This window comes from Bombina bombina, chromosome 11 (genome assembly GCF_027579735.1).
Source record: "Bombina bombina isolate aBomBom1 chromosome 11, aBomBom1.pri, whole genome shotgun sequence".
In the NCBI taxonomy this organism is placed as follows: Eukaryota; Metazoa; Chordata; class Amphibia; order Anura; family Bombinatoridae; genus Bombina; species Bombina bombina.
Genome location: NC_069509.1, coordinates 39,207,180 through 39,219,649, shown reverse-complemented (window position 1 = coordinate 39,219,649; position 12,470 = coordinate 39,207,180). Strand labels below are relative to the sequence as shown.

At 34.4% G+C, this 12,470-nt stretch overlaps 1 protein-coding gene across 1 annotated transcript in view; it reads right to left on the bottom strand.

Moving 5' to 3' along the window:
• Positions 1–1,524: 1,524 nt before the first annotated feature.
• Positions 1,525–12,470, bottom strand: part of CABP5 (calcium binding protein 5) — a 15,412-nt gene continuing 4,466 nt past the window's right edge. Inside the window, exons 3-7 of the mRNA XM_053695259.1 lie at positions 7,451–7,481; positions 4,223–4,366; positions 3,106–3,215; positions 2,081–2,228; positions 1,525–1,740 (exon numbers count right to left, since the gene is read on the bottom strand). Coding sequence (XP_053551234.1) covers positions 1,715–1,740; positions 2,081–2,228; positions 3,106–3,215; positions 4,223–4,366; positions 7,451–7,481 — 459 coding nt within the window. The 3' untranslated portion in view covers positions 1,525–1,714. The remainder of the gene's footprint in view (positions 1,741–2,080; positions 2,229–3,105; positions 3,216–4,222; positions 4,367–7,450; positions 7,482–12,470) is intronic.

Genomic DNA, 12,470 nt, shown 5'->3' with positions numbered 1-12,470 from the left:
GTTTTTTAATATCACTGTTCCTTTCATCAACTCTTCCTGAAACATCAACTCTGTTACAAATTTTTGCATCTGCAAACCTTCCCCTGGAGCCTACTTTCAATATCACTGATGAACATGTTCAACAAAACAGGTCCAAGAACTGAGCCTTGGGGAATACCACTAGTAACTAATGCCTCATTTGAATGTACTCCATTAATTGAAACCCTCTGCCTTCTATCCATAAGCTAGATACGCAACATCTACAGCTCCCCCTGATCTATAAATTTAGTTACACGGTCAAAGAAATCAATTAGATTAGTTTGACATGATCTTCCAGCAGTGAAACCATGCTGTCCTTTGTCTTCTAAGTTGTTTGTCTGAAGGTAAGAAACAAGCCTTTCCTTTAAAAGAGTTTCCATTAATTTCCCTGCAATTGAGGTCAAACTGACTGGCCTATAGTTAGCAGAATCTTCCCTACTACCCTTTTTATGAAGAGGGACTATATTGGCAAAATTCCAGTCTTTTGGAACAACTCACAAATGGTTATGCACCCTTTTAATAATATTATCTGGACCCACTGACTTAATAACATTTATTTTTTATAAAGCCATTGAAACCTCTTCCTCTGTAAAAAGAAGAGTACTACTCACATTATCATTCAAAGTTAAATATCTTAATAGAATATCACTATGTTTACAATTTGTTGTAAAGACTGAAAAGAAGTAATCATTTATCTCCTTCTACCACTATATCATCAGTCTTAAGTCTTGCTACCCCTCCATTAGTTTTTCTCTTTTCATTGATTTATGTAAAGAATGTTTTGTAACCATTTTCACTGCTTGTGCTATTTTTCTATTCTGCATCAGCTTTAGCCTTTCTGATTACTTTCTTTGTCATCTTTTGTTGGGTTCTGCATTTTTCCCTATCCTCTTTTGAGCCAGTGTGCTTACATTTTTCTTTTTCTTTTACAAACAAGCCTAATACAATGTTCAGTTGCATCTAGAATAGTGTTTTTAAAATATTTCTTCTGTTCTTGTTCTTCGGTAATCTGTGCCATCCCTTTTTAGAGAATCATTTATGTATTTGCCCATGTAAGAAATATAAGAAACTTTTGTTTTACTTTGGTTGCACAGTACCTTTTCCTGAATATCAAACCATACATACTGATGATTACTAGATCCTAAGTTCTCACCTACAGACACTTCAGATACTATATCACTGTTTCTAAATAACATAGCTCCTTTATGTGTTAGTTCTTTTACCAGTTGTTCAAGAGATTTCCCTTGCAAAAATTCCAGAATATACTTACTTCTAGTTGATTTAGCAAGGGTACATTACAGTTTACATCAGGCATATTAATGTTTCCTTTTACTATAACTTTGACTTCATTGTAATTTTGGCAAATGCATCAATTAATAGTTGATCTAATGCTTCAACCTTTAATGGAGGCCTGTATACTACCCCTATTCTAAACACCTGTTTAACCCACCTACACTCATTATGAAATCTCACTTAAGCATAGAGCAGCGTGATCCATGACCACAATTTATAAAAGTAGCCATCTTTATTTATAAGATTTATGCAGAGGAACACAGAGAAATCTGGAGGCCAAGGTAACACAGTACCCAGGGGTTCTATTCAGCTCTAGGTCATTGAGGTGGTCTGGAGAGCAACGGACCTCTCTAGAGGAATTTCATGAATTTGGCCATCACATAGAAATGTGGTGGGTCAAGGGTCAGCGTGACATCATTCGGACAAACTCTGCAAAAGGAGAAAAGGAATATTCAGTGAGATAATTTAGCAGGATGTACCACAACATTTATAAAGGACCAGAGCAGTGATGGCTTTAGGGGGGAGTTATACATCATTGTTTCCTTACTGTAACACCCTCAAAGGTGTGAGCTGCCCTGAATTTGCATGGTAGTGTCCCTCTATGTGCCCAGTGCTGTATGCAAAGCAAGTGAAACCATACATTACCTCAGGCAGCCTTGCTATTTAGTTTGGTGAAAAACTTTTTGAGAAATTGTATAATCTAAGAACACCCCTGGGACAGAGTTATAGATAGATGCCAAACAAAGCTGAACCTCAATCTTCTTCTTACCTTCAAAATCCACAGTCCCATCTCCATTCAGATCGGCCTCTCGCACCACATCTGCAATCTCGCTGGTCGTCAGTTTCTCTCCTAGAAGCCTCTGCATGGCTTGTTGTAGTTCATCCAGTGTTATCTCCCCATCACCGTTCGCATCAAACTATGGAATTGGAAGAGGAAAATCTCTCTAGACCACTAACCTCTGTCAACTCATGTACGTTCCCAATAATGGTTCTAGACAGCTAACTTGTTCAAGTTATCTGCTAACCCCAAGCAATAGCCCTAGATCACTTTCATCTGTCAATGTATCTATGTATACCCAATAATGGCTCTAGCCCACTAATCTATATCAACTCATCTACTTGCCCCCAGTAATGGCTCTAAACCACTAACCTCTGTTAACTTATCTTACCTCCAATAATGGTTCTAGACTACTATCATCTACCTACCACCAATAATGCCTCTAGATCACTAACCTCTGACAACTCATCTACTAACTGCAAATAATCCCCAGCAACTCAACTAATTTAACCAACCCCAGACCACTAACGTCTGTCAACTCATCTACCTACCCCATTACAAGCTCTAGACTATTAACCTCAGTCAAATCATCTACCTACACCATAGCTCCAAGTGCTTCTCAAGTCTTATTCTCTGACATATCATACATTTTATTTTAGTTTCTCCTAACATGATATTCTAAATATTGTTCTTTTATAATGTACCTTCTTGAGGACATTATTCAATCCTGAATTTAGATGTTATTTACATTATGCATTGTATTTATATCCTTTTTACATATTTATCTTAAAGAAAACATTTGAAGGTGATATATATATATATATATATATATATATATATATATATATATATATATATATATATATATATATATATATATAAAATACACTATATGACCCTTGTTTGGATTGGGTTTTTTCTACCATCTACAACAATGGTTAGTTCTCTATCAGTTCCTTTCCACTCATTATCTTCACTAGATTTCTATTCTATTTCCATATCTGTCTGCCTCTCACCTCTTTAAAGGCGTCTCTCAATTCTTTCACTCCAATCATTCCGGCTGTCTCCTCCAGCAACTTTGGGGTCATGAGCTCAACAAAATCTTGAAAATCTACTCGGCCCCCAACTAAAAAGTTACAAAATTATTGTTAAGTTATTGTTAAATGTTTTTGGAATAAATTAAGATGGAGATTCCTATGTTTTCATTCTTGGAATGTGGTGTCAAGTGTCCATGCAACAGTAGAGATGTGAGTGTTGTCCAGTGAGCAACTCACACTTGAGTATCAGTTTATTAAACTCAACAGTAATTTTTTTTAATGATTTTAGCTTAACTTTTTTTATTAAACAAAATTTTGAAAAATGTTTTAATTGCTGATCTTTCATATAATGTATAGCATTTTTAGTGTAATCTCCCTTTACTAGTGGCTAGTTATCTGCAATCTTTTCTACAAAATAGAAAATGGCAGACGAAAGAAAGGTAGCTAGAGAAAGTTTCAGACAAAAATAATAAAGGTTGATGAAGAGGTAAATTATATAAAAAATATATATATTTCACTCCTTTATAAGAATACAAATATTTATTATTTCTGAAAACATTTTGCATACTTTAGTAAATAAGCTAATTGAAAGAGTTTACCTTAGTAAATAATAGTTAAAGGGACATTAAACACTAAATACATGGTCGATAGAATGATGCATTCAAAGAAAAGATTAGTCCATGACTAACATGTAGATGTATTTTTTAAAGTTTTCTTTAGTTGTTTCAAAAGTGACAAAATAAGTGTAAAGTTTTAGTGTCTATAAAACACTGGGAGCTGCCATGTTGTAACTTAGGTTACCTTCTCTGCTGTGGCCAATTAGGGACAGTTATACATAGGTCATTAGAGTGTGCAGCCAATGGTTGTGCTGGATTTAACAGTGTTCTGCACTTCCATTTCTAACAGGAACTGAAAAGCTCACAATTTCAGAATGGAATTACAGGCAAATAGGAAAAAATAAATAATGAAAGTATATTGCAGAGTTGTTTTATATAAACAAATTTATCATTTTATCTTACCATCTCAAAGTGTTTAATGTCCCTTTAATGTGTCTGGATGCAACATGACTTTGACTTGTCTTATCCTCAATACTCACGGTTCATATTGATCTGCTGGGAAAGCTCAATAAGCTCCATCTCAGTAGGCATGTATCCCATGATTCTCATCAGATTTCCCAGGTCTTTGCAGGTTATAAACCCATCTTTGTCTTTATCAAACTCCACAAAAGCATCTCGAAGCTCTGAGAGGTCCAACGGTAAAGGAGAGATGTACGTATTGTTAGGAGGTGATAGATATTACTAGGGAGGCACAGTATCACCATGAACACCACTTAAACTGATATGAAACCCAAAAAAGTATTTAATGATTCAGACACAGCATACATTTAAAAAAAAAAAAGTTTCCAATGTACTTCTATGAGAAAATTAGCTCCATTGCCATGTTATTCTTTGTTGAAGAGATACCTAGGTAGGTGTCTGGAGCAATACATGACATGTGATGCCCTTTAGTGCTATTGCATATGGATAACATTCTTGCAAAACTGCTGCCATATAGTGCCCTAGACAAGGGCATGCTACTACTGTGCTTATGTCCCTGTTTTTCAACTAAAGATACCAAGAGAAGAAAGAAACTTTGATAATAGAAGTAAAATAGAAAGTTGTTTAAAATTGCATGCTTTATCTGAATCATGAAAGGATTTTTTTAAGTTTCATTTCCCTTTATTTTGCAATAGTAATAGCAGCATGGGTGTCCACAGAAATGTTTCAATATATTAATGTAGAACAAATAACAGGATATATAGTCTTAATGTTATGTTTTCACTTTTCTAAGGAAGGGAGAAATGTGCAGAGCCATGTTCGGCAAACGCTGAGACCCAGCACCAGTTAAATCCCCTGAGTGATGACGGGGTGCAGGGAAATGTCACGGTTTTGGGAGCGTTAAGAAAATGCTCCCAAGCCGCGTCACAGGGAGCTGAGACGCTCAGACGCTTGCTCTTCTCACTCCCAGTGTTACCAGCAAGCTGGAAGCACTGGGACTGAAGTCATCTGAGCGTTCAGTGAGCGCCCAGCACCTCGCTTGGAAGCCTTCCCAGAATGCTTCAAACGAGCCTGGAGGCGCTTGCCCAACGCAGTCCAGGTGGGACACCAATTTAGAGTTCTCAATCAGTGACTATCACATAATATGTGGGGTGGTTACAAGCTCTGTCTGTTTCATACATCCCATAAGCAAAATACAGATGTACCAGCTATCTGTCTGCACAAGACAAACTACAAATTAAAAGCATGTGTTTCTCAACAGCTGGTGTCAGCAGTGAGACACACCTAGTCAATCCAGGAACATGAAGCCACACAAGTTATAGTTTATCATGCAAAGATTTTCCCAAAATGTTAAAAGCAAATCTAAACAAGAAACACATCACAAGAGTGAAAAATGCTTAGTAGCTTATTTTATAAAAAATATATATATATATTTTTTTTTTTTTAAAAAGACAAATTTTAAACTTTTTAATTTTTTTTATGTCAAAACGGGACAAAAGCTGTTTAAATTTAACCTGAACCTGTCACTTCTGTATTTCCTACCAAATGCTCATTGGCTGATATGTGCAGGAATTGCCTATCAGCCATTAATAAATAGCAGGATGTACATATAAGCCAGTGAGCATTAGTAAAGACTGCACAACAGTGTCACAACTTTGTAAAAAAAAAAAAGAATCAGTGTCTAAACGGATATTAAACTCAGTATTTAATTTACCTATGATTAAATGGATATTGTAATGGTTTTTTTTTCTTTTCTGTTTTTAATATTTTCCTAATAATCTGTTTTATACACTGTAGTGTATCAAAGTGTGTGTGTATGTATGTATATATATATATATATATATATATATATATATATATATATATATATATATATATATATTATCTCATTTACCTTTTTTTTATTTTGTAATTTAAAATAGCTTATTTTGCCTGTTGAAACCTCACCTACACTGAAATTATAAATACTTTAGTATTCTCTATAGAAAAGCTATGCAATCCAGTTTCCAGTGGGAGGTGGAAGAGACAGGTAATACAATTTTCCTTTTCAATTGCACTTTGGCCTGTGTGTATAGCAAGAGAGATATGATAAGGAGGCTTTAGTGTACAGAAAGACAGATAAGATTAGAAGGTTTGCTATTTCTGCACGTTCAGACCATTATGTGAATGTTCCTGAGAACAATGGATTGAATCTTCAATCAGGAAACATTGCTATTTCATATACAAAATAAACATACATAGGCAAAATCCCATATATTGTATACTCTGCAGCTACTATAAAAAGTCATTGGGAACATGTTTAAAGGTAAACAAAGTTTACAGTACAATATCCCTTTAACTAAAACAACATTCCAGTGGAATATACATCTATTATTTATGTTGGGTATTTTTGCTGTAAAATGTGTACTTGTTCCATTTGCTCCAGAAAGGCTGGAGTTATAACTTAATCCTTAAAGGGACACTGAAACCACATTTTTCTTTCTTTCATGAATCAGAGCATGTAATTTTAAGCAACTTTCTAATTTACTCCTATTATCAATTTTTCTTTGTTCTCTTGCTATCTTTATTTGAAAAAGAAGGCATCTAAGCTAAGGAGCCAGACAATTTTTGGTTTAGACCCTGGACAGCACTTGTTTATTTGTGGGTGAATTTATCCACCAATCAGTAAAAATAACCCAGGTTGTTTACCAAAAATGGACCGGCATCTAAACTTACATTCTTTCCTTTCAAATAAAGATACCAAGATAATAAAGAAAATTTTAAAATAGGAGTAAATTAGAAAGTTGCTTAAAATTGCATGCTCTACCTGAATCACAAAAGAAAAAATTTTGGTTCAGTGTCCCTTTAAAAGGAACACTAAGTCAAAATTAAACTTTTGAGCAGTCAGATATAGCATGCAGTTTTATGAAAAGCAAATTGTAATGTGTCATGATGTGACACACAGCGAGGAAGTGCCCAGATCGATATTTGAACTTCCCAACTGTAATCTCGCGCTCAATAGCGCGCAGAGAAATAACCAATTTGAACGGAAGCGTAAATATGTGCTCTACTAGTAATTTAGCCCAAATATGGTTAAAGTGACCATTATTTCCATTTAGGACAATCGCGGAAAGATTATAATGCGTTAGCAAAAATATTTAGCATAAACATTTGGCCAATCCATGCGATAAAATATTTTTATAGCCAGCATTATAAACTCCATATGAAGTGTGGGAAGAGAACATTTTCTATACAGTTTAATCTGGCAAACCAGTTTGCGCCATCGTCCGACACATTTATATCCATACCTTCTATCTCATCTGTACCCAGCTCTCGATACTATGGGCAAAAGAAATAAAAAATGAAGACAACGAGATCAGAAAAACACACAAAACACCCTGTAATTAGAAAACATTTGTATAGTGTTGTAAATAATAAACGCAAACCGAGAATAAATATTTTCCAAATAAATTAACACCCTGTTTGCAGAAATTGTTCTTTTATTGGCTAAATTCCCTAGACTGTTTGCCTTATTTAGAGGTGTCAATCTGGGCTTATTACTTTAATAGACAGCTTGCCATAGTCATTTTGTTTAGAAAAACTGCATTGTTTCGCAGTATCTCATCTCTGCTGAGGGTATTTAGGGACAGATATGTAGGTTACAGTTTTCAGACTTAAATTAACAGGCAAAATGGGGTCAAATAAAAAAAAAAAAAAACTTCATTGCAATTAAATTTATTTTTACTACGCACTCTTAAGCTTTTTCTATTATAATCTTAAAATGATTAATGTCCCTTTAAATTATTTGGAAAACAGTCAGATGATATTGTAGCATAAAATAGTTCATGTAAAGCAGTTTATTCACTTGTGCTTTAATAATGAACGTTTGGAGCTGACTGTCTTCAGTTAAAGGGACATGAAACAGAAAAAAAAATTCTTTCAGGATTCAGACAGAGAATACAATTTAAAAAAAGTTTCCAATTTGTTTCTATTATCAAATGTGCGTCATTCTCATGTTATTCTTTGTTGAAGGGATATTTAAATAGGAAGCGTGCACAGTTTGGAGCATTACATGACAGGAAATCTTTGCTGCCACCTAGTGCTAATGTATAACATGCTTACAAAACTGCTGCCGTACAATACATCAGACACGTGCACACTCCTGAACTTACCTTCCTGCTTTCAACAAAGCATATTAAGAAAACAAAGACAATGTGAGAAAAGAAGTATATTATATTAGTTATTTAAAAAGGCATGCTTTATCTGAATCATTAAAGGGACACTGAACCCAAATTGTTTATTTCGTGATTCAGATAGAGCATGTAATTTTAAGCAACTTTCTAATTTACTCCTATTATCAAATTGTCTTCATTCTCTTGGTATCTTTATTTGAAATGTAAGAATGTAAGTTTAGATGCCGGCCCATTTTTGGTGAACAACCTGGGTTGTTCTTGCTGATTGGTGGATAAATTCAACCACCAATGAACAAGTGCTTTCCGGTGTCTGAACCAAACAAATGGCTTAGATGCCTTCTATTTCAAATAAAGATAGCAAAAGAACGAAATAAATTTGATAATAGGAGTAAATTAGAAAGTTGCTTAAAAATTGCATGCTCTATCTGAATCACAAAAGAAAAAATGTGGGTTCAGTGTCCCTTTAAAGAAACATTCTGGCAATTTAAAGGGACAGTCTAGTCCAAAACAAACTTTCATGATTCAGATAGGGTGTGTAATTTTAAACAATTTTCCAATTTACTTCTATCACCAATTTTGCTTTGTTCTCTTGTTATTCTTAGAAATTAGCATATGAACCTCCTAGATTTAGCTTTTAACTAAGCCCTTGAAGGTCACCTCTTAGCTCAGGGCATTTTGACAGTTTTTCACCACTAGAGGGTGTTAGTTCATGTGTTTCATATAGATAACACTGTGCTATTGCACGTGGAGTTCCTAGGAGCCCGCACTGATTGGCTAGACTGCAAGTCTGTCAAAAGAACTGAAATAAGGGTCAGTTTGCAGAGGCTTAGATACAAGGTAATCACAGAGGTAAAAAGTGTATTAATATAACTGTTGGTTATGCAAAACTAGGGACTGGGTAATAAAGGGATTATCTATCTTTTAAAACAATAAAAATTCTGGTGTAGACTGTCCCTTTAAAGGTCATAATACTCATATGCTAACCCACCTGAAAGTGATGCAGCATAGCTGAAAAAATTGACAAGAAAATATCACCTGAACATTTCTATGTAAAAAGATATTTTACCTCAAAATGTATTAATCTCACAATTGTAAATGATGTGTGAACAGTTATCCTTCAGATACTGTCAGCTGCTTGTTGGGAAAAAAACAAAGCAGCAAATCAGCGTAATCAGCTTAATCACTGCTGATATCACACTTTGCTTTACTGTGATCTCATGAGATTTCACTTAAATCTTGCAAGATTTCATAGTAAACTGAGGAGGGAAATAACATGACTGTGCTGCGCATGTCAGATGCACGCTCCCTTGCAAGTCCTGGGACTAGCATCCTGATTGGCTGCTTTTACAATGGGATGTGGCTACTGAGAAAATTTTAAGGTAAAATGTCTTCCTTTTTTTAGAGATGTTCAGGTGATATTTTCTAAACATAAAATTATGTAGCGTTCACATTTGATGTCCCTTTAAGAGACAGTGAGTGATGTTTTTATTTTTCAGCAGTATTATAATGATAATATATTTATTAAAGGGATATGAAACCCAAACATTTTCTTTTGCGATTCAGACAGAAGATGCAATTATTAAAAAAAAATCCAGTTTACTTCTATTATCAAATTTGCTTTTTTCCCATGATACTCTGTGTTGAAGAGATACCTAGGTATCTGGAGCACTATATCGCAGGAACTAGTGCTGCCCTCTAGTGCTCTAGCAAATGGGTAACATTCTTGCAAAACTGCTGCCATATAGTGCTCCTGAGCTGACATTCCTGTTTTTTAACAAAGGAGACCAAGAGAACAAAGAAAGTAAATTAGAAAGTTGTTTAAAATTGCTGCTTTATCTGAATCTTGAAATACATTTTTTGGGTTTCATATTCTTTAAGTGCTTTATGTGCAAAACAAATCCCCATAGACTGTAATTGTAAGTTTTTGTAGAAAACAAATCAGTGGATAAACTTTTCTAAAGGATTGTGATCAATCCCAATGTGTTTAACCCCCCAAATAGACAGCAAACCCCTTGTGAGCCAATCAACAGTGGCAGTTACATGTATCAGCGAATCAAATGTTACAATGCTAACAGCACTTGTTACCTATGTGTTTAACCACTTTGTAAGAGTTCATTCTATAATTAGTTTGAATTAATTATGAAAAAGTACAAGCTCTCACAAATTAGATCGTTTAGGGTCAGAATATAAGTGGAGCAGTATTTAACGTTCCCATTCGAGTGCTAACTCTGCTAGAAGTAAGCTTTTTGTGCACGTCGGGTAGCGCTTGTATTACAAGTTGAAAGTAGAAAGTTAGCGCACAAGCGAATACCTGATGTGCGCAAAAAGCTGAACTTAGAATATTGCGATTGCGTTAACATATTCCCCCATAGAAGTCAAAGGAGCAAAAAAAGTGGGGAAAAAACCTAACACTCTACTCATGTATTTAATATTTCACATTCCAATGTTCTGGACATAGCAGAATATGTTCTATGTATTTCTAAATAGATATTCCTATATATGTCTGTATATATCTATACCTATATATAATCGTGTGTGTGTATGTGTATATGTGTATATATATATATATATATAGATAGATAGATAGATAGATAGATAGATATAGATATATACACATAGGTATAGATATACACACACACACACACATATATATATATATATAGAGAGAGATAGAGATAGAGATAGAGATAGATAGATATATATTGTACCAAAAAATCGTATATGTGTTTTTATTAGTAAATAGAACATATTCTGTTATGTGAAGAACATTGAAATGTGAAATACATGTAAATACATATATATCTTTAGATACATACATATATTTATACTTGTGTTCCTATTGATCCCTTGCAATTTTTGTAAATATTTTTTATTACATAGTGTTATTATGAGTGTAACTATACTGTTAAATGTATTTTTGATGCATTTTGTGACACTTTTTTGACTCGCATAAAAGTTAAACCGAGCTATGAAGTTGTTGTAATCATTCTAGCGTAAATCGGGATTGAGCTCACGCGTTCGCATTTACTTTCAACTCCTAATACGAGCGGAATTTAATGGGATACTAACCCCACATTTTTTCTTTCATGATTCAGATAGAGCATGCAATTTTAAGCAACTTTCTAATTTACTCCTATTATCAATTTTTCTTTGTTCTCATGTTATCTTGATTTGAAAAAGCAATAATAAAAGGTTAGGAGCCGGCCCATTTTTAGTTCAGCACTTGGGTAGCGCTTGCTGATTGGTTTGCTACATTTAGCCACAAATCAGCAAGTGTTACACAGGTGCTGAACAAAAAATGGTCCGGCTCTAAAGCTTACAGTAGTGCTTTTTCAAATAAAGATAGCAAGAAAACAAAGAAATAGAAAGTATATATATACTATAGTCACTAGAGTGTGCAGCCAATAACTGTGTGGTGTATAACAGTGTTCTACACTTTCATTGCTAACAGGAACTGAAATGATCACAATTTGCAAATTGAATTACAGGAAAAGGGGACAAAATAAATTATTAAAGTATATTACAGAGTTGTTGTTTTTTATATATGATTGATAATTTTATATTATCATCTCAAAGAGTTTAATGTCCCTTTAACTGTGCGGGTCTCGCTAACAGGGAGTGATGCAGGTAGAAATAGTGCAGTCTCACCACTGTCAGCAAGATCTGTGCTGTTAAAGCCCGGAGGACTTAATAAAAAATGTGGGGAAATTTGATAATGTCTCACTTGTAAAAATTAAATAAACACTAACACCTCCTAAACATGTGCTTGACCAAAGCAAATACTACAGTCAGATTGTTTAACTGTAACTGATTTAGCCCTAATTTACATGCTCATATATTCCTAATGACCTAAACAAAAAATGTAATGTGATTGGACAACCTCACTTCAAGGGCCCCAATGATCTAGAGGTTTCAAGACTGGCGAGATTCTATAAGAATGCTCGCTAGAATTTCTATTTCCCTGGTGCAATGCTCTAAAGCCACATTTTTACCCAGAAAACATGGTGTCTCGCTAAGGGGTGTATGCTATATTTTTGTATGGGAACGAGATGCATACATTACATAAGTGCACAATAAAAGTCGTATTTTAAAAATCATACAAAACCAATAAATGAACCATTCATGCAAAAATACG